We start from the raw sequence: 25,667 nt of genomic DNA, 5'->3' as shown, positions 1-25,667 counted from the left end.
TGATTTCACCACTCAGCATGAGTAGACTGTTCCTTCATAAGCTATAAAGTGCTATTGTTATCATTAAATGATCAAATGCAGTATGAAATTTTGTAAAAACCATAAGGGAGAAAGTTAAAAACTAGGGATGGCATTACTTTCCTCGTGTTTTTTGTAATAAATAGCTTTTTAACACGTTTTTGACGCATTTGTCGTGGCAGCCTTCTTTGTACAGCAATGTTATGCGAGGGCTTTGAAAAGAGTTACTTTAGAAGTCACAATCGCTTAGCTCTGGCTTATCAGTTGTTGTAACATTGTTATTTGCAAATGTCGGTAGGTGATGTTGATCTCATTGTTTCTATTAATTCCGCTAGATGCCTCTCGCCACATTTACATAAATAAATCAAATAAAAATTAAAACGTATTTTATTATCTAATATATGTCACCTGGTATGAAAAATATTATTTTTCAAATTAGATATTCTTTTATTTCGTTTGCTGCACTTCACAACCAGTTCTATTCAAAGTATAAATTATATTCATGTTTTAATTAACGCCATCTATTGCTAATTTGAAGAACACTTGGCAAACGTGCCGCGATAAATGGGCGTGTGAATTTGAAATTCCTCCCTGCACCCCAGGCTTCTGTCCCCGAAGTCACAAAAATCTCTTAGGAAATGATTGTATTACTTCTTCCTCTCTCTTCCTTCCTCCGTAGTGATATTCAACACTAATATCTAAATATTGATAGAGCTCTAAATCCTACATCCATTGACGAGACACACTGTGCATGTGTACTCTAAGTATGAACAATTTATGTTTACTCATTATGTAAATTGGTGATATCAGTATTCTTTCAAATCAGTCAGGATTATCTCTTCAGTGCCTACATCGAGTGTCGTTCTGAGGAACGCTATGTCCAAAAATCGTCTCAATGCTTTTGTCAATTATGAGCATCGAAAAAAATTGATCATATTTGTCGTATTAAAACACTTTTGGTGTATAAGTACCTAATGATAGATACAAAATGATGACCGAGATCGATCATTTGCGCAGCCCTACTAAAAATATATAAACATAAATATCTTTCAGAATTATTAAAAAGTTAAAAGATAGCACACATAAAAACCAAAATACTTAAATTTAGTCACCTGATATCAATTAGTCATTTTTAGCAGACTTGCGAAACGTCTCTTGGAACTTAATTTGGAATTATTATACAAAAAACCCATTTTTTGCAGTTATGTATTCAGGGTTCCATGTTAAATCAACACAATGACAATTTAACACACTTTGAAAAAGTGATATAAAGTCATTAGAAACGATGAAAAAAAAAAAAAAAGTTAAACCTAACCTAACCTACATAACCCAGTTAATAAAGTTTTGGTTTCATCACTTTCCATGACTTTATATAACTTTTTAAAGATGTGATAAATTATCATTGTGATGATTTATCCGGTTACTCTATTCAGTATTAGTTTTTGCAGTATGGCGAAGATATTACATTTTACCATATTTTAAGTGAAATAAATGCAATGCTAGTAATTTCAGCTATAGGCCACCTCTGCATATGGTGTTTTTCGGTGTACATAATAATTATTGTATTCAAAGCAATAATTTTTTTTTTTGCAAGTTTGTTACAAAAACTTTTCCATTCAAAGATATTTTTCATTATACCTTTAAGGGGAGATGGGGAATATGTATTGAAATGGAGTCATTTTGAGTGAAAAGATTGATGCTTCTGAGAAATGATTTATTTTAAAAAGTTGACTAATGTTTGTTCAAAATACTTATGTTGCATTCCGAGCTGTAGAATGGTTTCCATTGGTACAATTACTCAATCTTCATTCTCAACTTTACATTTTTTTACTTTGTTAGTTTTATTAAGAGCGCATTCACATTCATAACAGGTTGGCATAATCCACGAGTAGAGTTCATGCCACTTTGTTAATGGACAAAGCGTTCCGCATTGTGGAATATCCAATACTTCACCTTGATATGTCATCCGTACCACAGACATATCCTGCGTGTTTAGATCTAAAAAAAATTAAAATAATAATTAAGCATGTGTTTTGTGTGCACATAACACCACAGTTCCGCACTGGCGACTAGACAATATTGGGAAAGGACTAGGGCGGAATACAAGGATATGGAAGGGAAAGAGTAGTAGGTATTGAAATGTGTCCGGTTATTCAAATCTAATAACTAGCAAAGGATTTGACTAGTTAAATCAATCACTACTAATCAAGAAGTTCTAATACAGGGTTTTCCAATAAGAGGTGTTATTTTGAATAGCCCGCTATTTCGGTAGATGTTACTTTTGAAGCTGTCATTTTTTGACATTTGACAAATAGAAACTACGACATTAATAAAAATGAAACGATACACGCTTCAACAACGCATTGAAATTATTAAAATTCACTTGAGTGAATCAAATGCAAATCATCTTGAGAGATGAGGCCCATTTCCACCTCGGTGGCTTCGTCAACAAGCAAAATTGTCGCATCTGGGGTTCGGAAAACCCAAGAGTTGGGTTAGGTTAGGTTAGGTTATTAAATAATTAATAATAAATTATAAGAGTTATTGTTGAAAAGCCTCTCTATTGTTACGGTGAATGGATTGCGCTATCGAGAGATGATTAATGATTTTTTTATGGCCGGAATTGGATGGTATTGATCTGGACAACGTTTACTTTCAACAAAACAATGAAACGCAATGAAACCATTGATCTTTTACGATTGAATATCAAAATAACACCTCTTATTGGAAAACCCTGTAGTTTTATAAATGGAAATACTCTGAAATGATTTCAGAGTTACATTACTGAAAGAAAACTACAAAATGGGAATGCAACACAAATACAGGATATTTCTCTCCTATACCGTGAATGATAAAAAATTATTACACTATGCACCGCTTTAATAATGAAGTAGACATTTTTAACGACGCTTAAACACTTTGGGGTGTAGAAAATGGGACTCGCATGCGCTGCCCGGCGGAGTGATACAGCAGTTTTGGTCGCGATACGATGCATGTTTATAAATCATAATTGATTTCTAATCTTCTTTTTTTTTTCTTTTAAACTATCCTTCTATATTTACAGATTAGCGGTATCTGCAATTATAAATTGACTATGTAAGTACTTGCATTCTGCTTTCTAACCCAGTATATAGAAATATTGGAGGGTCTAGAGTCATTAAAAAAAAAAATTACTTCGTTCAACAAAAAAATTAATCTTGACATGTTCGGTGAAGGGGGACAACGAATGTTTCCTTGTAACGCCGTTTGGAAAGTGGTGGGCCCACTCCAATGTCTAGTAATGAATGATGGGTGAAAAACCTCCCAGTCTTATGAAACTAATCTTACCACCATATTATAAAGATATGGATAAATTAAGTTACCAGGTAGCAGCTCGATCAGCAGGTGAGCAGCGTATGGAGGCAAGTGCATCTTAAACAGTCCAAATCCATTAAGCACATTTGCTATGGTTGAGTCATGTGCGCTGTATATTATAACCTTGTGCAGTGGATGACCTGATTCGGCGAACTTCAATGTCTGGTCAATCTCCTTTATAAGAGGGCCAGCCTTAAGGCGGGCCAGCAATGGGGTGTAGGTCTCTGTTAAAAAGCTGAAAGTAAGTTGAGAGATTTCTTATAATCAAAATGAGTATTATTCAGTTTTGAAAAACTTTTGTAAAAAAACAATTGGAAAAAAAAAAAAAAATTAAATAATTAAAAACAAATCTAACACTTTCAGTACATTGAAATAAAAAAGTAGGATAGATGTCATGAATGTAAAAATGTCACTTATATTTAATGTTACAAGGTGAATACAATTCATAATCTTTTCTAACAAATATTATTTTCTTATGGCCAAAAATGGCTACAACGCCTAATTTAACCTAACGCACAATAAAAAAAACTTAAACCCACATTTAGCAAGGTTAACAGTTTAATTTTCAATGCTAACAATGACAAGTAGCTATTTTGAACAAAAAAATAACTGCTTCTCAGTACATATGTCAATGATAATTTTCAAATAATCCATCCAGAAATCTGTACTTGAATCATGAGTCTTCTCTTAAAATTATGTTCAGTTGATTTGTTATCAAGAATCAAACTAAGAAAAAAATATTTTAAAACTGTAATACATACCTTTTCTTGGCAATATCTTCCAATATATCAGGATATAAGCCATTGGTCCAATCAGGCAAAGTTAAATTTTTCATGCTTTCTATTTTCAATGTGTCATATAAATAATTAACTTGTTCTATGGATGATACGTTTTTTCCAGTGAACAGCGTCAAATTCCTAAAAAAATTATTAGCCATTATTAATTTTGTAGCAATTGCCAGTTACAAATTCACATACTGCAGAAACTTAAAATATTTTTGAACGGAATGTTGACATTCAACGTAATTTTTTAAAAAGCCCATTTAATGCATTCTTATTACATATTTTATATATAAGACATTTTGCATTACCAATAAGACATTTAATTTTTAGAAACTGATGACAAACTTGAAATTTAAGCAGAACAATAGTGTGCAGCGGAATTAAATTGTTTGACATTCTTTTTTTCATTAGACGTAGTGATATTTAACTACAATTTTTTTTGTTCTAATAAATATAAAGATCTTCAACTTTTATAATTGTAATTAATAAAGTTCCCTGACTGAAAATCGTTGAGAAAGGTACACTTGTTGATTGTATAAGTATTTTTTAGATTATTTTATGATAAACTAATGTTTATCAAATAAAATATCATACAAATTGAAAATATCTCCCGAGTGAAAATAAATGCCGCCGACGGGGATTTCCGATTCGGGCGAGTAATTAATGCTTATGAAATTGTTTAGATTGACAAGCTTTCAGCTAAAAATATTTACAATGGATTTTAAACTTTGCTAAGAGAAGCATAAAAAAAATATGTATAAGAAGATTTACTTGTATAACTCTGCATATTCCAAATTCATACTTGTATAAATAGGACCTTTTATAAGTTGATCATATTCATAATCATATTTGTCACATCGAGCCTTCATGGCCAATACTTGGTCTGACAGCAGTGGAATGGAGTGGATTGGAATTGGTTTCCAAGCGAGTCCGGGTAGCCACTCTTCATTTGGTTTGACTGGATACATTCCTGTAAAATAAATACATCATGTATACATGAATCCTATAATTTCTATACCCGCTATATCCGATTTTTTGACAAAATGATCTGAGTATGACATCTTGTTCACATTTTTGCGAGCAACAAGAGGAGCCTAAAATTGAGTTTCAAAACCCTCCTTATCATGACCAAAAACCATGTTAAAACTGCGAGTGAGAAACCAAATCCGCTATATCATACAGAAAGTCACTATCAAAACCCGCTATATCAGATTCAACGAATCACAAGCAGTTATTTTGCCAAAATACAATATGGCCGCCGCTCTGACGCCACGCTCGTGTGTCAAAATGATCTACGCGTGAGTTTCTAAACCCGCCATGTCGCCTCAGTTGACTTTCAAAATCACGAAGTGAGTATCAAAATCCGCTATATCCATTTTATTTATCGAAATTACTTAATTATTGCTAGACATATATAGAAAAATAAATGCTTTTCGAAATTTTATTACTCCTATTCATTATATAAAAATTTTTAATGCATTTACTTATGTACGCTAGAGATGTGACAGTTTTTTGCGGTTTTCTCCAAATCAATGAAAGTTGATATAGCGGGTATAGAAATTACACGACTCACATGTAGTGGGGTGTTTTTAGAATGGCCAGGAAAACTTATAAACATATTTTATAGGAAGGATTAACCATTATTTCTGTAATACTATTTCAACAGCCGGTAAGAAATACATTAATTTAGGGTGTGTGACACTACCTAATGAAGGTAAATTTCATTAAAGGTCTTTTAAAAAGAATTGCTTTAATGTCATTTTTTGATCTTATATTTTAATATAAAATTGTAAATTATCAGTTGGATAGCCTTGATATATTTTTACATTTGTGAAGTAAACAAACGCAGAATACAAATCGACAAGACATGAATCGGTTTACCGGAAAAAAAATTAATTTCACAAGCAGTACCAAAGTTTATCATAAAAAAAAAATTACAGCAAAAGAAAATCGGGTGATTACTTTTGCCCCACCCTGTATTAATGTTGATTTACTTTCATGTTCCTACCATTAGATTAAGGCTATGAATTATTTTATTTATTTATTCATTTTCAGGAAATCGACAGTTTACATTTATTTAAGTTTGTACATAAGTATTAAATAGCCAAAATAAAACTAATTATGGATTTCCTCCACGTGACTTTACCTCTACTGAGAGAGCATAATTAATAAGGAATAAGTAAATTAAATTTGTAAGAAAGGAATATGAATTCAAAAATTTATACAAAATACAAGATTATATAAAAATTTTATAATTATACTACGGTTTAAGGCAACAATTCTGTTATAAATAAATTACACACTACTGGTAACACGCATGCAATGTAGGCTGATGTTTTTAAGATGCCTCTGTTGAAATATAAATTTGTACTGAGTAAAAAACATTTTGGCAGTACATATACATATTAGTGATATACATATTACATATAATCTTGTAATTTTTCCATTCTTTCCATTTTGTACTATGACTGTCAATAACTTTCAAATTGTAAATTCATTCAAATGTTTACACAAGAATTTAATTTTTATAACATTTTTATGTTATGTATAATTTTTTGGTTCCTTGGATCTTTGGCTTAATGGGTGTTTGTTTAGTTTTTATGGATAAATATGTGCAATATTTAAAAGAAGATTATATTTTTTCACAAGCTTGTCAATATGCAATTATCCAAATAATGTGCTTACTGACTATAAAGTATTACATATGACATTACTTGAGGAAAAATTATAAATTAGAATAATATAACATGTTGTGCAGTGCTAAACCAAATGCAATAATTTTGATGATTATAATAGATGCTGGAAATTTAAAATAAAACATAAGGGGGAAATAAAAATGGCCAAAATCACTGTTGCCAATTAATGTCAAACAATAATTTGCATTAGGTAAAATAATCGTCAACCAGAAAAAGGTCTCCTTAAGAGTGGGCTGTAAGGCAGAATGGTGATTTGCTGAAAAAAGGCTCTCTAAAACGGCTTAAGAGTGGGTTATAAGGCAGAATGGTTATTTGCTGGAAAAAGGCTCTGTAAAACGGCTTAATACTACCTTTCGTATATCATTTACTTCTTTATCATTGACTTCATATTTTTTGTTACCAAATAATGGACTATTATTTTTCAATCTGTATATTTTTTTTGTAATTGATGTAGGCATTCGACCATAAAAAATAAAAATATTGATACACCATACAACCCACTTTTAAAACTTCGATCTATGATTATCGCATTAATTAATACACACATCTGTAGAAGTACGGCTTCTTATTATCGTTATGATATCTGTGGATATTAACAATTAAATAAATACTTCATCTAGCTCCAAATTTCAACACATTTCGCAGTTTTTTACTTATTCCGGGAGAGAGGCTCCCATTGACGGTGGTGAAACTACACGCTCCGTGTTTGATGGCGTATATATTGTTAAAATGCCATCAAAATGTTTCATTAATGGGTCTAAAAGTAGAATACTGACTCACTTGAAGCATTGCAATAATCTAAGGAAGCTACAAAAACAGTGACTACTCACAAATTCTCTTTTTTCATGTAAATTTGTCGCATTGTATTTTGTTCAACTGTCATATTCTTTGAAACGCATAAAATACAACATTCAATGTGTGTGAGAATTCATTGTCTTTACGCGCTCTAACTAAGTTGTGAGAGTGAACGTTTTTTCATAAGGCGTGTTTGGTAATAAAACCAAAAATTACCATCTCACATCGAATCGTTGGTTTGATAAATTCTGCGTATAAACACGTAGCCATTCTCACGTTGTCAAATCAAAGATATTCTACGTATGTGTTGTGTTGTAAAGTTCCATATAATAATATTATTCTTCTCTTTGTAGATCAATACATGATTTATCCATGGCAACCGGAAAAAATATTCCAGTAACGAATTAATAAAAAAAGATTATTGTTTAGTTGTACTAAATAACACCGAATAATTTAACAAATATATAAATAAAAAAATAAACTTTCTTTTATTTCTCGAGGTCAATACTATTAATGATGTTATTAGTATGTATATTTCTATCAAATATAAAATTTTGAAATTTACAAAAAAAATTTTAAAATCCACCTTCGATTTTCTCGAAAACGAAATTGATTTAAAAAAACCCAAAATCCACTTTAAATGATAGGTAGATTCATTCACAAGTTATACCGTTTATACCAAGAATTTCAAAACACCGCGTAAAACAAACTTTCTTTGTATCGGAAAGCCAAAAGCCGTTCAAATCTAATTAGATTTGACAACAGCAAGTGAATGATGAAACATTTCTAAAAAATGTCAAAATAAATGCTTTACCAAAATAGTAGGTTCTGCAAATAAGTCATACCTTATTACTAAGTTGTTTGTTTTACTAATATTTCCGATTTCCGATTGCGTACGTTCATTTGCTGTGCGACGCACATTTGTCGTTGTATTTTCACAAGTTCATTAATGTACAATTACCGCCCTCTAGTGACAAAAAATGATGACATTTTGACAGTTTGAGAAAATTCGCTGGCATATAACAAGTGCTTAAACATATATTCTGTGACCTTTGATAAGAAATATTATCATTGTAGTGACATATTCATAAATTATAGTCAATGACTTCAACAAAGAATGTGCATAAGGTCAATCACAATAGGCAAATAATTAACCAAGGATTTTGAATTTTTCTGACACTTGTCACATGTTACTTGTTATGTTAAACTGATAATCAAATTTCAAAGTTATTATTCAAGTTCTGCAAAAGTTCTATTCAAATTCTATGAAAAAACTGGCCCACAACGGAATAATAACAGAACTTGAATAATAACTTAGAAATTTGATGAATGAGGTTGTCTCCTACAATGGAATAGAAAGTTATTTACAAAGGTGTTGTATTAATTAGAGGAAGCAGAAAACAGATTTTTTTAAATTTTCGGAAAATACCGAATTGTACTACTGAAGATATAAGCTGTCAGCTGGTGTTAACTGACCGACCGATAAGCGTACGTCACAGGTCATAAAATGACCGGCGCGGCCATAGATAACATAGGCGCAGCAGTATGCAGTACTGTCATTCGAATTGTGAATTGTACTGAATTGTGACCAGTTACGACACTAGTATAAGTTCACTTTGAAAGTTCATAACTTTGTCATTTTTGGAGATATCGAAAACTAATTGAAATGTTGCTATTAAGTCTTTAAATATAAAACATGTTCATCGAAATAAAAAAAATAAAAATTAGGAGACAATCTTATTGTTCATGTTCTGTGAAACAAATTGCCCTTTGGTAACTATATATTAAATCATAGGACAGAGTCAATACTCTCTATTTCTGATTATGAGATACTAATATAAATAGGGTGTAAAGGGCGTGGTGATATAAATGTTTGTTTTCTAATTACAAAATTTATACACCAATGTAAGCATAATCAACAGTATTGAGAAAGGGATGTTTATTTGGTTTGGAAACGTATTTAATTTAATGGACGAAGAAAGAAATGTCAATATAACTAACTAACCATCACGCCGTTTCTCCGCAGGGGGAGGCAAAGAGGACGGACCGCCAAACAACTCGGTCTTAGCACACACTCCTAGCCTCATTCACATTCATACATCGTCTCATACATGCTCTTCTATTATTCTGACTCTTGACATGGCCCCGACTCACGTATCTGATTCACTTGTTGTGCCATGTCTTCCTCGGGCGTCCTCAACTTCTTCTACCATTCACATTTGCGTCACATATACTCCTTTCTTCGTTCATTCGCTCTACACGCCCAAACCATCCAAGCGTCCCTTTCTTAATCTTACTCATTACGCTTACATCAGCCTTGCATTCTTTGCAGAAATCCACATTTCTCACATGATCATACATGGTTTTACCACATATACGCCATAGGGATATCATTTCTACAGCATTCAGTCTACTTTCATCCCTCCACTGCCAGTTATAATTTTTTACTCACTGCCATGCATCAGGGTAGGCACCAGAACTCCATTGTGGACTGATAGCTGCACTTCTTTGGCCATTTTTTGTTAGTTCCAACCACGCTCAGTTCTATTAATGGAGTTACCTACATTTACCCTTCTTTCAATATCTCTGTCAGCCTTCACATTGCTCGTAAACATACTTTCCAAATACACAAACTCATCCACCTGCTCCAAGTATTCATCATTCTTAACTATATTGCACACTGTTTTCATACTATCTCTTTCAAACACAGTGACTTTAGACTTACTTACATTCTACATACATACTTCATTCATTATATTAGAGACTGTAGATCTTCCATACTGTTAGCAATCAGCACCGCATCATCAGCATACAACAGGCAACATACTTTCAGATTACTCAAATTTACGTCCAAGTCCACCTCTTTTAATTCTTGCATCCATGTATAAATTGAATAACCATGGTGACATTATGCAGCCTTGCTTAACATCTTTTGTTGTATCAAACCACCCCGTAAAACCACCGTTCACAATAATACATGCAACGCTTCCCTCACACAGAGACACAATTGCCGGTATAAGATTTGTATTCACTCCATACATGGACAACACTTTCCATTTTTTTCCTGTAGATCTACAAAGGCACAGAAAAGTTTCTTTTTTTTTGCCAGAAACTTCTTAGTGAGTATACGCAATGAGAATATCTGTTCCATGCACCCCCTCCCACTCATAAAAGCACCTTACACATCCCATATTTTATCCATTGTTTCCATTCTAATCCTTTCAATCAAAATTCTACTACATATACAGCTTGCCAACTGAACTTACCAGGCTAATTAATAATAATAATATTTTATTCCAGAATGTGGGGAGGTTAGTGCAATCCCACACGTCCCATCTAGATATACATTTTTTTTTTTTGTATAATAGATATAATAAATTAACAAATAAGGACAACTATGCAGGGTGTGGTCTTGAGTGCGCTTGGGCCCAGCGCTCACTCAGGAGTGGCGCTTGGTGCTGGTAGGCTGCGGTCACCAACGTGTTGGCGGAGGCCATTAGCCGCATCCTGGCTCCAGTGACCCGGTGTCTCTTCAGGCCGGCAAATCCATTCAGTCCTAGTTCCGTGAACATTGTCGATGCGCTGCTGTATCTTCGGTATCCAAATATAATTCTACAGGCATCTTTATATTGAATTAGGAGTCGTTCCATCGAGCAAGTTCGGTAGTGACACCATGTCTCACACGTATACAGGCCAGTACAGAATGCGTTGAACAGTATTTTTTTAACGGTATTGCTGCATTTGCAAAATCTGCAGGCAATCATATTAGACACTATGCTTAGGCTTCTCCTTTGTCGTTCGATATCACCATCGTCCGATAGGTCTTCATTAACTCTATGCACGCGGCCGTATCAACTGTTGTTACGGCAAAAAGTCCATACTCACACGCGGCCGTATCAACAGTTGATACGGAAACTTTGAATGCCGATATTCCAGCGGTCTTTTGACATAAATTTATTTCCCGCTCGCTTGAACATTTGTAGAACTATCACGATGCTGACATCTACAAGAATTTCTCGAAAATAAATTTGTGTTTCATTTAAAAACATCGATAATCAAGTGAGCCTCTTCGCGCCTTCGAGTGCCATAGTTTACAATTTTGTCAACGGATGGCGTTAGTTCAATTTTGTTATTATTTTGTGACATAAAATTTACGTGTCCAGTTTTAGAAAAAGTTTTCATAACAAAAAATGATAAGTGCTCATGGTGTTCCACTTGTGTCTATCAACGCAGTGGCCTAATTACACACACGCCGAGCGAATGGCGGGACCACATTCAAAAGATACGGTACGTCTTTGTATGAAATTTTATGTTTTTGTTTTTATAAACATCCAAGAGTGTTGACACACGAGGATTTGTTATCATATTGTGGAGAATAATCTGTTCTGTCTATATAGTCCAATAAATCATGCCAGAATGCTATAATTTGACATTTAATTGCGTGCATAGGTATTTGAAAATATGTACCGCGTACGGGTATAGATAAAACGGAGCAAATTAACGCGTTCAAAAGGTTAATAATGTGCCCCAAGTATTTCACGTTCGAACATGTATTTATTTTTGCCTCGTTAAAGTATACGGGGAGCATCTTACTTGTATCTTGACTTTTTCCGTGGTGGAACGCAATCAATTCCGTCTTCTTTGGGTTGTACATCATATTATGCTGTTTTCCATATTCTTCACAAGTGTTTAGGAGTAATCTTAATCCCTTGATCGACGGAGCTAGGAGGATCATGTCGTCCGCGTAGCTTATATGATTCATACATATACTGTTAACACGACAGCCTGCTCTGATGTCCAGGCGACTTGACAACTCGTCCATGTATACATTAAATAGAATGGGGGACATACACCCTCCTTGCCTTACTCCTGACCGCAAATATATCGGCTGGGAGTATGTACTTGCCCACCGTAGAACATTTTCCTGCTGGGAGTGCCATCGGGATAGTGTGTTTATAAATAAGGTAGGTATATTCCTAGCTCTCAATTTATCCCATAATGTTTTATGACAGACCCTGTCGAAGGCTTTACTTAGGTCTAAGAAGCACCCGTATACGGTAGTTTTTCGTTTCTTGTAGAATTCTATTATTTGCTTTGCAGTATATATTGCCATATTAGTGGATAATCTACATTTAAATCCCATCTGGTTATCTTTAGACATTAGTTTATCATGTATCTCATTTTGCCCTATGATTCCTACATTCCATAGGTGACCCTTTACCTTTATATAACGGCATGGTCACAGCCCTTCTCTATTCTAGTAGCGTGTAACCCTCTTATTTCTCTTTTATTTCTTTCTCATTCATCAGCTATTTTCCAACTTTTGATTTTATCACTTTCATGCTTCCGTTTTCTGGACCACTCCGGGACCTTTTGACCTCCTTCCAAAATAGTTTAATGTTTTATTAGAAGTGATATGTCATTTTGAGTCCCTCTTCCTCTGTTAGATGTTTCTTTCGTTCTTTCATTCCAACTCTTACTCTTTTCTTGCATCCCTTATACACTTCTTTCACTCAATCCCTCTCTTCGCTAGAAGAACTACCAGCCACTATCAAACATAACCATTTTTTCTTCTTCTCTGAGATCAGTGTGTTAATCTCATCATCCCACCATGTATCACCTTTGTCAATATACCATAGGAAAAGCAATATCATTGAATGGTGTCGTTCGTTGGAAAACGGAGGTCACACATATATAGAAGACATGAGCTGATAACCTAAAAAGAATTGGCGGCTTCTGATGAGTGAGAACTATTAAAAATAGATCAAATGTAGACTTTTGATGGAGGTCTTTGTCGTAAGCTGAGCGCCTGAAGGACTATGAAGAAGTATATATACTTTCAGGTGGTCTATTGGGGTGATAATAATTACTGGATGGTGTCGTTCATTGGACAAACAGAGGTCGCAAAAAGAACTAGCGACTTCTGATGAGTGAGAGCTATTAAAAATAGATCAACTGTAGACTTTAGATGACTTCTCTGAAAAATAAAATTTAACCGCTCTCCGAATATTCAGAAAAGTATAATGATGCTGACCTTATATTGATTGACCTTTGTTGAAAATAAAATCATATTTCATAAGGAATATAGATGCATGTCAAGAGCGTACTATTTTGTAGGAGTTCAAAATCTACTTAGCCAGTGCTGCATTTACGAAAATTGCAGTTTTGTTATTTATATTTATATGATTCATCTTTTGTCTATCAGTCCAGTATCCTGACAGCAACATAAGGTATCTTTTTATCTTGTAGTTAAAAATAAAAAAATCTGTTCCTCATGTGGATATAGAAAAATTTGAACTAATTAACGTGGTATAAAGATTAAGATTAGCATTATAATGCAATAACTTATAAAAACCATAGAGTTTTAAAGAAAATGCCAGAAACAAGAAATATAAGAGTCAACCATTTATCATTACTGTATACTTTTACAACTTAATTAATCATACATATTTATCTAACATTGCAGACCAGTATCCTCATGTCCCATCCATTATGGTGAAAAATTTCGCTTCCAAAAAGTAACAAGGAAATATTTAAAAAAAAAAAAAAAAAAAACAGTAAAAACCCTTCACCCGCGTTTATGACACAGTTATTCATATTTATTGCAATCATAGAACATTTTTTCCCCATGAAACCAATTGCTTTTGACTCTCTCCAAGCCACATACTGTTTTCAATGTGTCTAGGTTTCAGTTAATCTTTTCACTTCATTGCCAATGTTTGTAAAATAACACATATGTACATGTTTGTATGTGGCATTCATTTCGGCCATCACTTATTTTGGTATGATTTGAGATTTTCATGGCCAAATGTAAAATTGTGATTTATTTTTGAGATATTATTCCTTATTGGGCCACCTAAAGCAGTTAGCTTTTCTATTCACTTCTCGATAAATTAAAATATTTATGTAGTCTAATAACTTTCAGAATGTCTACAACAACATGACAGCCAATCTTCGACCAACATCAACGTTAAAAGCAAAAATATATATTTGTGAGGAATGAAAGGGGGATTATATTTCTGAAAGCAGAACAAGTTTATAGATTCTATTTGCCTGCCTTTCCTAGCTCGCGATGATTGCTAGAACTGGTATCTATTTTACCCAATTGCCTCATTGCAGTTATAGCCTGGCCACGTCGGTTGCACCTGTTAGTAAATAATATTTGCTATTTGATACACTGTCCACAGGTTCGATAGGTAACATGCTGAACGGTCTAACAATATTGGGGAAAATGATGACACACGCTTCGCAAAAGATAATCTCCAGCTAGCCAAAAATGACCTTCATTCAATTAAATGTTTATACATGTGGTGTATATTGTTTAGAATGTTTAGTTTCTTTCATCTTAAACAAACTTTCATACAAAAATGTCAATATTTGATAACAATCTGTTATAAAAGATATTTGCCAACTTATTTAATTGTAGTGCTGATGTAGAAGATTAACACTAAGTTCTGTTGATCTCAATAAAATTAAACATCATTAAATTAATTACTAACATGTATTCTTTAAAAATGTGAATTTAATTTAATCATTAGCTTAAGTAATTCGATAATACTTGTAACAACATTGAACACAAGGTAATATTATGTTTAGTTGTCTGCTAGTTTTGAATTATTTTGGTGACACATGATTAAACAAAGCAGTGGCAGCCGCTAGATTAAAAAAAATGTAAAGTATTATTTAAAAGTATTCTTAAGTACTAATCATCTGAGAGTTTATATTTAGAATAAAGTAGAGTTTTTTTTTAAATAAATGGTTATGAAGAGAGAGAAAGACTTTCATTAATAATAGTTCTGATTCTCAAAATTTGATAACAGATGGTACTAAACATTATATAAGTACGTCACACAAACTGATGACATTTACATAGTAATTCAAATCAGCATGCAGTATGTGACAGCCGAAATTAACACATCACAATGGGGACATCTTAATAAGAATAATTATTTAAATAATAGCACTCAAATATTGATAAACAAAATTGGTTTGTTTAAGTGCAATACTATTTACACACCTGCTAGATTCGACAACGCTGACATGATAGTGCGATCAAAATCTGTCGATCTTACATACAGTTCATTGTGCCTAAAGTCATCGGATAGTAGATGCTGAAATCAAAGAAACAACATTATATTAGTATTAGCAGACAATAAGTGAGGTGCAATACGAATTTATATTAAACCCTAGTAAGGCCTCTAGACCCAATTCCAACATAGCTCGTTAAAATTTTTATTCACAGATTGCTGCATATTTATTGGCTGTTGTCAAAAAAAAAAATTTACTGATGTGGTACCTCCACATCAGGGCATGAAACTTCAATAAATAAAAAGTTTATTTTTGTTAAATCCAACCCGTAGAAAATACCATACTTGACATTTTTATTTTTGTCCTTAACTAACCCAATAGAGCTAATATCCAAAGGCAAAGTGAATGTATAAGGACGACACTGGAATTACAGTGCTTCGTACCGTGCATGGGCATGATTCTTAAACACTGCAAATGCAGGGCTCCAGTCTTAGGGATTATTCATCCGATTTTAAAAAAATCATCCCTTTCATCCGAAATAGCTGATAATTATCGACCAAGTATCTTATATTTCCAAAATATTGGAACTAGTAGTCATAAATCAAATGCCAAAGTACCTCAATGATCATAAGCTACTTTTGAAGAAACGATCGGTCTAGATTTCAATTGACAGATACTGTACTATATATTATACTCTCAAACATGATTAACGCAATTAACATGCTCTAGTTGAAATACTGATAGGAGTGTCGCTTTCGACATAGTAAATCATAAAATACTGAAACATAAACTGAAAAATAAATAAAGTATTAACATCTCTGTACTATCGTGGATAACCTATTATTGGTTGAGAGATAAAAAATTTTATATGGATTGCATAACCCAGAAGACAGCACTTAATTGATAATAGTTCATTAACAGTCTGTTTTTGTGTCTCCCAAAAAATTCTGGTAAATGTTCTTCTAGTCTTCAGATTGGACTATTGCAATAGTTTGTATGCTAGTTTGCATAATATATACTCTGAACAGACTGCAAGGGGTGTTCAACACAGCAGCTCATCTTATATGTGGTGCGACCAAATACTGTCATATCACGGAAAGAGTACATTCAATATTCAGTGTTAGTATCTATCTCTATTAATAAATAGAAGAGTGTATGTGACCTGAGGCGTGGATTTGATTTCTATTCAAATCTAAAGTTTTACTCTGAGGTTGACGAAATTTTGCACACTCGACCTTCAAAACAAGAGGAAAGCCACTGTCTATATGTGATTTGAAAAAAACCACTCTTATCTATTTTTAAATCAAACCAATTGGATGAACCCTCTCGAACGAATTCCATGAAATTTGGGTTCAGAGCTTTTAATATAATGAGTTCACATTCTTGGAATGACCTTCCACTTGGTTTGGTATCAGAAAGCAATTATGAAATCAAAAAAAAAAATCACTAAATGGAGCTATATAAAGTTAACCCTTATTATTTATATTAAAACTACAGATTTGAAACTGCGTCACTAAGTTATCATAAAAATTACAGTTTTTGGTATGTGATTTTTCAAAACAGCCTGTAGCCGCAAACATTAATTTAGTATGCTACTAAAACATTATTAGAGAGATAAAGTCGATGACAGAACTGTCAATAAGAACTAAACATCGAAATTAGCACTCCAATTTGCGAACTAAAGTAACATGTTTCATCAAAAAAAATATTATTTAATTATCTACTCCGTTCTTCTAATCCTGCTCAAACAATATATATATATTTAAAGTATTTCTTGTACATGTTTCGAGCGATAGATTACATTACCATATTAGTTAATTAATATCATTCCTCAAAATATTAATATGGAACATATGAACTGCTTACTGCGATTTAAAGCCAATGAATCCACCTAGATTGCGCCAATAATTCCCTTATTTGTAGGTTCTATAAATTTGGCATATTATGAAAAATGATCGCTCAAAACATATAATATGCCAAAAATCGAAAGTGTTTAAAATAAAACAAAAAAATCAGTTCAATCATCTCAGAATATACAACTAAAAATCGATATATACTTTCACTTTGGACTGTGGCCACTTTCAAAAAGCAATATTATATTAAATTTCAGATAATTTTTTTCAGCAGCATCACATAAATATTATAAATTTTTTTTAATCAACTACATTAAATTATTGCCAATTGTTTCAGCAGACAATGATTGATTAGTTGATAGTGCTGAATATTCACTAGAACACAAGACTGCAAATGATATATTATGCAGAATTTCTAGGTGACGCAAAACTGAAAGTACGAAATACTTATAATATATAAATAAATTATTAAACTTTATTTTTGTACAATGTCATCCTACTCACTCTTCGATTACCGTGTATCGGGTGTTTGCCTAGTTTTGTGGTCACAAGACCCTAAAATTAAAAATATTATTTGCAAAGAAAAGAGAAAAAAAACAATTTGAAGACATTACGCTCCTAAAAATGGTGAAATAATTTTGTATAAAAAAGTATGTTGAAGCAATACATGTAATATGTTATTGAATCTATCGCATAGAAAGTATTGAATATTCGCAAAATTTTCGCTCAATTTACGGCGAAGTATTTATCAATTATGAGAAATAGGTAGGTACAAGGAGAAAGGTGTATTCGGAAGAGGTATGTGGATATGAAAGAGAAAAAATATATTGAAAAAAACAGAGAGAGGATCATGGGACAGGGTTAAGGCCATTAATATGGATAGTAAAGTTATGAATGTTACATTAATTAATATATGAAGAAAGCGTACAAAATAAAACAATAACTATTTCTTTACAAGACGAAGATGTACATTAGCTGAAATTGAGTAAGAAAATCTGGTGTGAACACAGTCCAGTCGCTACAGACACATTTCTTTTAGATGATTGAATTTGCCAAATCTGGTTTACTGTATCCGAGTGCAATGCAATACTTATGCTTTGTTCATGTACTGATTGTGGATTCACTGCTTTGTTATTTTCCTCGTTCCTTATTATTGGATTTTACTTGTGGATTTTCCTTGTTCCTTATTGGGGCTAGAGACCTGAGCAACAGCTGCAAGTACAGCAAGCGAATGGAGCGTACCTGCGTAGGTATGAACTGAAATGTGAATTCTATTTCCTGTATGGAGAGGCAATATTTTAAGATTTTAATAAGTTTCTAAACTATTTTTAGGGTTTATGAGTAAAGACCTAGATATTAGGTACATTTGGTACTGGTATTAACCCTTTCAGCACTGCACTTTTGTTTTTCACATATAGACCACATGTTATTTTTGATAACATCTTGAATAATTAATTGAAAATTTTTGGCGTATATATATTTATTTTTGCTTACTAATTTATATTTTTTCTAATTTTCTTTATTACTTTTAGGCCTCAAAGGGTTATTTTTTATTAGCAAGGAAAAAAAACCTATCACACAAACAATTGTTTAATTAAAAAATATTAATTTGCAGTGCAACATGATCAAATAATAATGGATAATAATAAGAAAAATAGCCGAAATGGGATGTCATTATATTTATTTTATTGCAAACTAGCAGAAAAAAAAGACGCCATGAGGAATATCCTTCATACGCAAAATTCTAAGTAATTTTTCTATTTTTGTTACTGACTATTCGTGGTAGAATTCCATTATAGTGATATATTGAAACAATTTAAAACTTTTTTCTACTTATTTTATTTATTACATTTAAAAATAAGTGGAAAAAGTTTTAGATTGTTTCAATATATCATTATGAGGCGAATTGTTTCACAAAATTGAGAGATATTAATTTTTTTCTTGAAATTCTTCAGGAAGAACTCTGGTATTGAAAGGGTTAAGTACATTTGTGCTGACAATTTAAAAAAATAAATTGAACACAGTTATGAAGACTTATATGAAATGATGCACAAATACCAACATTTAAAAATGTATGCACAGATGTTAAGTGGTTTGTTATGTCTAGTAATGAAAAGCATTCACAAATGATGTGCTCTTAAGAAATAAAATAACGCCACCAGGTTTTTTTTGTCATCAATAGGTACCTAATAATATTACACGTATTATTTCTTTCGATATTCAAACAGTTTTATTAAAATTTCATATATAAAGGTTATTGGACAGCAGTCAGTATGTAAAAAGAAAACAAGCAAATTCAAAATTTTGTCAATTCGCAGCAAAATTATAAAAAACCAAATGAAGGAACATTAGCATTAAGGGGGAAATCGCTGGCAAGTCAAATCAAAAGTTTCAGTTTTTTAGGGTTTACTAGGACGAAAGGTATTTCAATTATTGGTTTTACCACAGATTTGACGGTTTGCATTTCAACATTGAGAAAATTAAATATAAACTACTTTAGCTGAAGCTATAAGTGAAATCACTATTTAGATTAATCTTTACTACGAATCGGTATAGGTTATCAATACCAAAAATATACTATGAATACATCGAAGCTCCTTCTATCGCTTGGCTTGATCAGATTTAAAATAAAATTGTTAATTACACCATGAAAAATATAAGTGTAAACTACTAAATAGATTTCTTTTTCATGAGTTTACTATGAACTTGTATAAGAATCAATTTTTAAAAAATACTACTTTATGGCTAAGTTTATTTGCTACAAATGGACTTGATTAACTTTTTTTCGTTACTATTTAAGCATTCAAGAAATAAATAAAAACCAAATTGGCGCTTACGTCAACCATTTTATGTCTGAAACATTGTATTGAATTCTAGTATTTCTTCAGAAGTCCGCAGAGAGCGGCAACGAACAGATGTCAGATCTGTGCCAGTTTTACTTTTTTAAGAAGTAAAACTTTTAACAGATTTTTCCGTGTTTACATAACTTTGGCTAGAAGCATTTTTAGTTCTCCAACCGTGAGTATTATTACGTGAGTAAGCTTGTGTTTTTTCTGATATTATTATTTTTCGTGACCAAAATATTATACCTTCTCAATACATCTATTTTAAATTCACTTTCGTTTTCTTGAAAGAATGTATCAAGAAAGTGGATTCTTGGAAATGGAAATTAACCCACTACCAGATCCAATCGAGCAGATAGACTCGTCGAAGATAATGCATTTTGGTGGCACATAAGTGGACATATACGCATTTATCTGAAATTGGATGACATTACAACAGTTAATATGCGCAATAAATGTCGGTCCCACCAAATTGGGATATTTTTATTTATTTTTTTTATTTTTTTTTTATTTTTTTTATTTATTTGCAAAAACAGTACAAAAACCAATACATTGCAAAAGCGGTAAACAAATTATTGAAGAAAATTTTATACATAAGTATACAGTTAAAACATATGCAAAAGCGGTAAACAAAATATGGAAAAAAAAATTATACATAAGTATACAGTTAAAACAAATACAATATTTCGCGCTTAAAGTCGTTGTAGGACATATGGAAAATATCCAAGTTAGCTGGAAGGGAGTTAATTAACCTAGTGAGTCTTCCCAGGGGCATCACCATTGGTAAGTTAGTTCTGGACCTGGGAAGAATTAAAAGCCTGTGTTGGCGGCCTCTCGTGAAATTATCCGGGACATAAAGTCCTATTTTTGACAGAATGTCTGGAATTGATACTAAACCATTCAGAAGCTTGTAAGCCATCATCAATAATGCGACGTCCCGTCTGGAACTAAGGCTGCAGATATTCAGCATTCCCGAGATAAATGCTGTTGGAAACAGCCATGGGTAAAAACCAAACTCTCTCATATAGAGGTATCGTAAAAATTTCTTTTGAATTTTCTCGACCATTATTAATATGGGTCAGTTGTTAGCGTGGTTGACTCCAGTCCCCGGGGAGGAAGGTTTAATCCCCGGTAAAACAGTTATTTTGTAATTAGGAATCTTGGAAGTGGAAATCAACCCACTACTCGACACCCAATCGAGCTGAAACTCGGCAGATAGAATCGTTGTCGATGATAATACATTTTAGTGGCAATACACACATGTGGACATATATGCATTTATTTGACATTGTATGACATTACAACAGTTAAATATAAGCAATAAATGTAGGTCCTTCCAAATTGGGATCTGGCTCAGTTGTTAGCGCAGTTGATTCCAGTCCCCGGGGAGGAAAGTTTAATCCTCAGTAAAACCATTTTTTAATCATTTTTATTAATAAAAACAGAAGTATTACAGCAAAAAAAAATTTTTTTGTTTTTCAGTTTGATTTTTGAAATCTCAAAATACTACTAATCGATTGTTTTATTCCTTATTTAGCTGAATTAATGATTTATGTCTCATGGAAAAAATGCTTTCCAATTTGTATTTATAATTACTAATAATTCGTTTTTTTAGCTCGATAATTTCTAATACTGAGATTTGTAAAGTGTCAGCTACACTACTCGCTTCGACGCTTCGACGAAGTCCTCGACGAAGTCCTCGACGAAGTTAGCCGAAGTTCGAAGTGCGTGCCCACACACTCGTGCAACTTCGCGAGTAACTCAGTCCAACTCAGTCTCTCGGACTCGAGTCCTTTGACTCGGGCGCATTTACCGACAACAATCGGAAGTCGGGCGAAGCGAAGCGAAGTTGCCCGAAGCGAAGTGAAGTTCGTGCCCACACTATCGTATTCAGTCAACTTCAATCAACTTCGCGAGTAGTGTAGCTGGGCTTTTACATTAAATTGTTTTTTTAAATTGCATTTGAAAAATGGTTTTTATAATGATTCTAATGGGCCGAGGCAGACGTTGTTCTGCCACAGACCGCCTTTATGAAGGGAAGTTAAATTTTGGGTTGTATGTATTTTTGAAAAAATATTTTTAGATCTCGACAACAGCGCCACATATCGGGTCTAAATTTATCCTTTATTTCAAGTTGGAACCAACCATACACTTTCATTGAAATCGGTTGAACTTTTTCTACCATTCAGATTCGCATCATATATTCTCTTTCAATCCTTTCTTCATTCATTCGCTCTAGATGCCCAAATTATTACGACATTAGGTATAAATTGAGTATGCTATGACCTCCTGTAATTAATAAAATCTTAGAATATCTTCGAACTTCAACTAATTAATGCAACCCTTATGAACCCTGAACAGAAATCCTTTGGATATATTTTTTTTTTAAATGGCTATAACCATTAATTAATACGGCCAAAGTTGTTGGTTGGTTGGGGTATTTAATAAAGTTAAGATATTTTCTCATTGAATGAGATACGGTGATAATAAGATACAATTCAAATGATCTATTTTATTTAAGTGAAAGGGGAAAATAAGCAACGGCGGGTGAGCTAATAAGACGACATAATCTTCGATGAAACATTACGTGAGAGTGACAAAATCCATACTATTCAGTAACACGCATTAAGAAACTATTTACAAAATAAAAAACTTTCATCCAATATCAAAAAACCATAATGGATACATTGATCTGATTTCAATCTTGGTTGTGTTATTCCTTTGCTAAAATTTGTTTATGTACTTATATCTAAACTTTCGTAAAAGGTATGTAGTAAAGATAATAATAAAAAAAGTTTATTTCGGAAGCTGAAATGTCAATTTTTTATCACCTTTTGATATACGTCATTCAGGATCAAACAATTTAAGGTCAAGACCTAACCGGGTCATGATTGGAGATACCATTTTTCTAATAATTGATAAAAATCAAACAAAAAATAATACAAATAAAGAAAATCAGAATGTATAGATATAAAATTGTTAATTTAAGCTAGTATCACATGTACATTTACAGCGCAGTGATTTACTCTTCAAATATGCAGGCTCGGCCTATTTCATCACACCGCTCGCCATACATTCCCGTTGGGAATTTAGATTACTCTATTATATAAATGCACTTCTAACGGGAAGCTTAGTTCTACCTTTTATGTGGGTCTTACTTAAATGGGTATAATGGCATTGTTATCCGATAATTCTATGTGAATATAGTAAATCCATATTTTAGTGAGGGTCCCAAATACAAATATCTCTGTGTGTAAACAATGGGAGTATACATAGTCTCCCATTTTACTATATTTTTGTATCTTGTGTTGAAGAATATTTAATCAAAAGGAACCTATACTAAAACTATAGGTTTAGGGTAATAAATCCTTGCACTTATGGCCCTCGAGATTCAGAAATCATTATTTTTTTTATGATTTGTGGGAAAGTGAAAACCAAATATTTTTAAATGTTATGAAATATGTCCATTATTAAACATAAAACATCACTAAATAGCCCTAAATTGACTTTAACTTTCAAAGACATAGCGGTTTAGAGCAAAATCCCTATTTTCAGCCAATTGATGTGTGTAACATATAATAATAATGAAATGGAGTGTACCATACAAGAGTACCTGAAATCAAAAGGTACCTAACTCCAAAAACGTAATATTCGGCAAGTGAGAAAACTTTAAAAACTTAGGCTTAAAATCGTTAGCATGACTCGAAATTAAAGCTGATTTTTAAGAAGACAACATTGGAATTAATTTTAATTTTCCATACAGAAATTACTGTAACGAACATAATAGGAAAATATAAATGTATCTAAAGCCAAGAACCTAATATTCAGGAAATGTGAGAAAAGTGTAGCATCATTAGCATATTTTTAAATGAAAGTTGATTTTTTAAACAAGCAATAACTTCAGAATTAATGATTTAAAAATAAAAATTAAATTATACTCTTTAAAATTACCACAGCGAACAAAGTTTGAATAAAAGTGGATATGGTGGTTAGTACCTTTTAATTTTCAGAATAGCATTAGTAGTAGGTATAAAATTACATACTACTTTTAATTTTTTCCAATAATTAATGATTTGAGGAGTTAAACTAAAGAAATCAATTATTTATTAATAAAGAACACAAGAATTTATTAACAAAGGAAGGACTGTTTTTTCATGATTATTTAAATATCATTAGAATGCATAAATTTGTTGAGCTGTTCAAACATCTAAAAAAAATAATAATGTAAAACCCAAATGAAAATAATTCATAAGATTTTAAGCCCAACCACTTAAAAGAATATATTTTATTATAAAAGTGTTTCAAAAATGTATGAAGACAAACAACATCTGAGAATAATTATAGGTCGATTTAAATACACATTTAAAATACCAAAAGGTGATGGGCTAGAAAATATTTCTTTTGATAATAAAAAAATATAACCAAAATCCATGTGATTTTTTTTTAATGCGTACCTTGAACCGTTCCCTGAGAGTCTTGCCCAATTCATATTGTTCCTGTTTGCCAAGATCGGTCAGCTGTCCGTATCCGATATCCCAAAGCGGTGAATCTTTATGGGGATCATTTGGATATGGACTGATGATGGTCCTGTCTCCATGGCGGAATATAACTACAGCAAATGTCACATTCGGGTCGGCGTTACTTTGTTGGAGAGTCAAACAAATGAACAAGGAAGCCAAAAGTATGAAGTTTGACATAGTAAAAATTAAGTTTGTAAGTTGCCGCTGAATTGTATCTGCTTTCTAATGCGGAAAATCAAATACAACCGAGAACCTATCCTGTGTACAGCTTATCGACAGCTATTAAACATGTCAACTGCATACAATCCCGCACTCGCACTCGGCTCTAATATTGAATATGACTAATGATTTAACTAACCGTCCTATTGTAAATCAAATAATTAAGACGTTTGTGGACGTTTGAATAGTATGCATAGAAAAGTTTGTTTTGTTTAAAGTCATAGATAATCTTTCTTTTTTCGTGTGCAGGGTTGTCATAAGTGACAAGAGTCTCGTGCAGTACCTGGACATAAACGATTTTATCAGGACATTTTAGGTTTTGCGGGACGGAGGGCTCGATACCAGTTCAGCTCAGACAACAAATCTCCTTAGCTCCTTTAGAGCTACATTTAGCTCTAAATTGAGGCCGTCAGCTAAATAAAAGTGGTTTAGCTTCTTAGCTCAGATAATCTAGCTCCTTTTTTATCAACGAAAAGTGACAATTTAAGAGTTATTTTGTTATGAACCGGTTATTTTGGTTCATATATTTCATTCAATTCATATATTTCTTCATATATTT

The 25,667-nt window shown here is 32.5% G+C and overlaps 1 protein-coding gene across 1 annotated transcript; it reads right to left on the bottom strand.

Moving 5' to 3' along the window:
* Positions 1-1,718: 1,718 nt before the first annotated feature.
* Positions 1,719-25,310, bottom strand: LOC149412333 (prostatic acid phosphatase-like). The gene is made up of 6 exons (XM_089645854.1): positions 24,824-25,310; positions 15,663-15,756; positions 4,926-5,124; positions 4,134-4,289; positions 3,381-3,607; positions 1,719-2,016 (listed from the first exon to the last, which is right to left on the bottom strand). Exons 1-6 carry the CDS (start codon positions 25,064-25,066, stop codon positions 1,817-1,819), a joined length of 1,119 nt encoding a protein of 372 aa, XP_089501980.1. The 5' UTR covers positions 25,067-25,310; the 3' UTR covers positions 1,719-1,816.
* Between the last annotated feature and the right edge of the window lie 357 nt (positions 25,311-25,667).

The sequence above is a fragment of the Hesperophylax consimilis genome, chromosome 23, assembly GCF_061612785.1.
Source record: "Hesperophylax consimilis isolate HC1 chromosome 23, BYU_Hcon_1.0, whole genome shotgun sequence".
Classification (NCBI taxonomy): domain Eukaryota; kingdom Metazoa; phylum Arthropoda; class Insecta; order Trichoptera; family Limnephilidae; genus Hesperophylax; species Hesperophylax consimilis.
Note: the sequence above shows the minus strand (reverse complement) of the source record. Positions and strands in the feature narration are given on the sequence as shown.

Excerpts from the sequence above, each read along its gene's own strand:
- LOC149412333 (XM_089645854.1), bottom strand. The coding sequence starts at position 25,066 with ATGTCAAACTTCATACTTTTGGCTTCCTTGTTCATTTGTTTGACTCTC. Across the intron at positions 5,125-15,662 it reads AGCGTTGTCGAATCTAGCAG|GAATGTATCCAGTCAAACCA; the intron begins GTGTGTAAATAG and ends TTTATTTTACAG. Across the intron at positions 3,608-4,133 it reads GAAGATATTGCCAAGAAAAG|CTTTTTAACAGAGACCTACA; the intron begins GTATGTATTACA and ends ACTTACTTTCAG.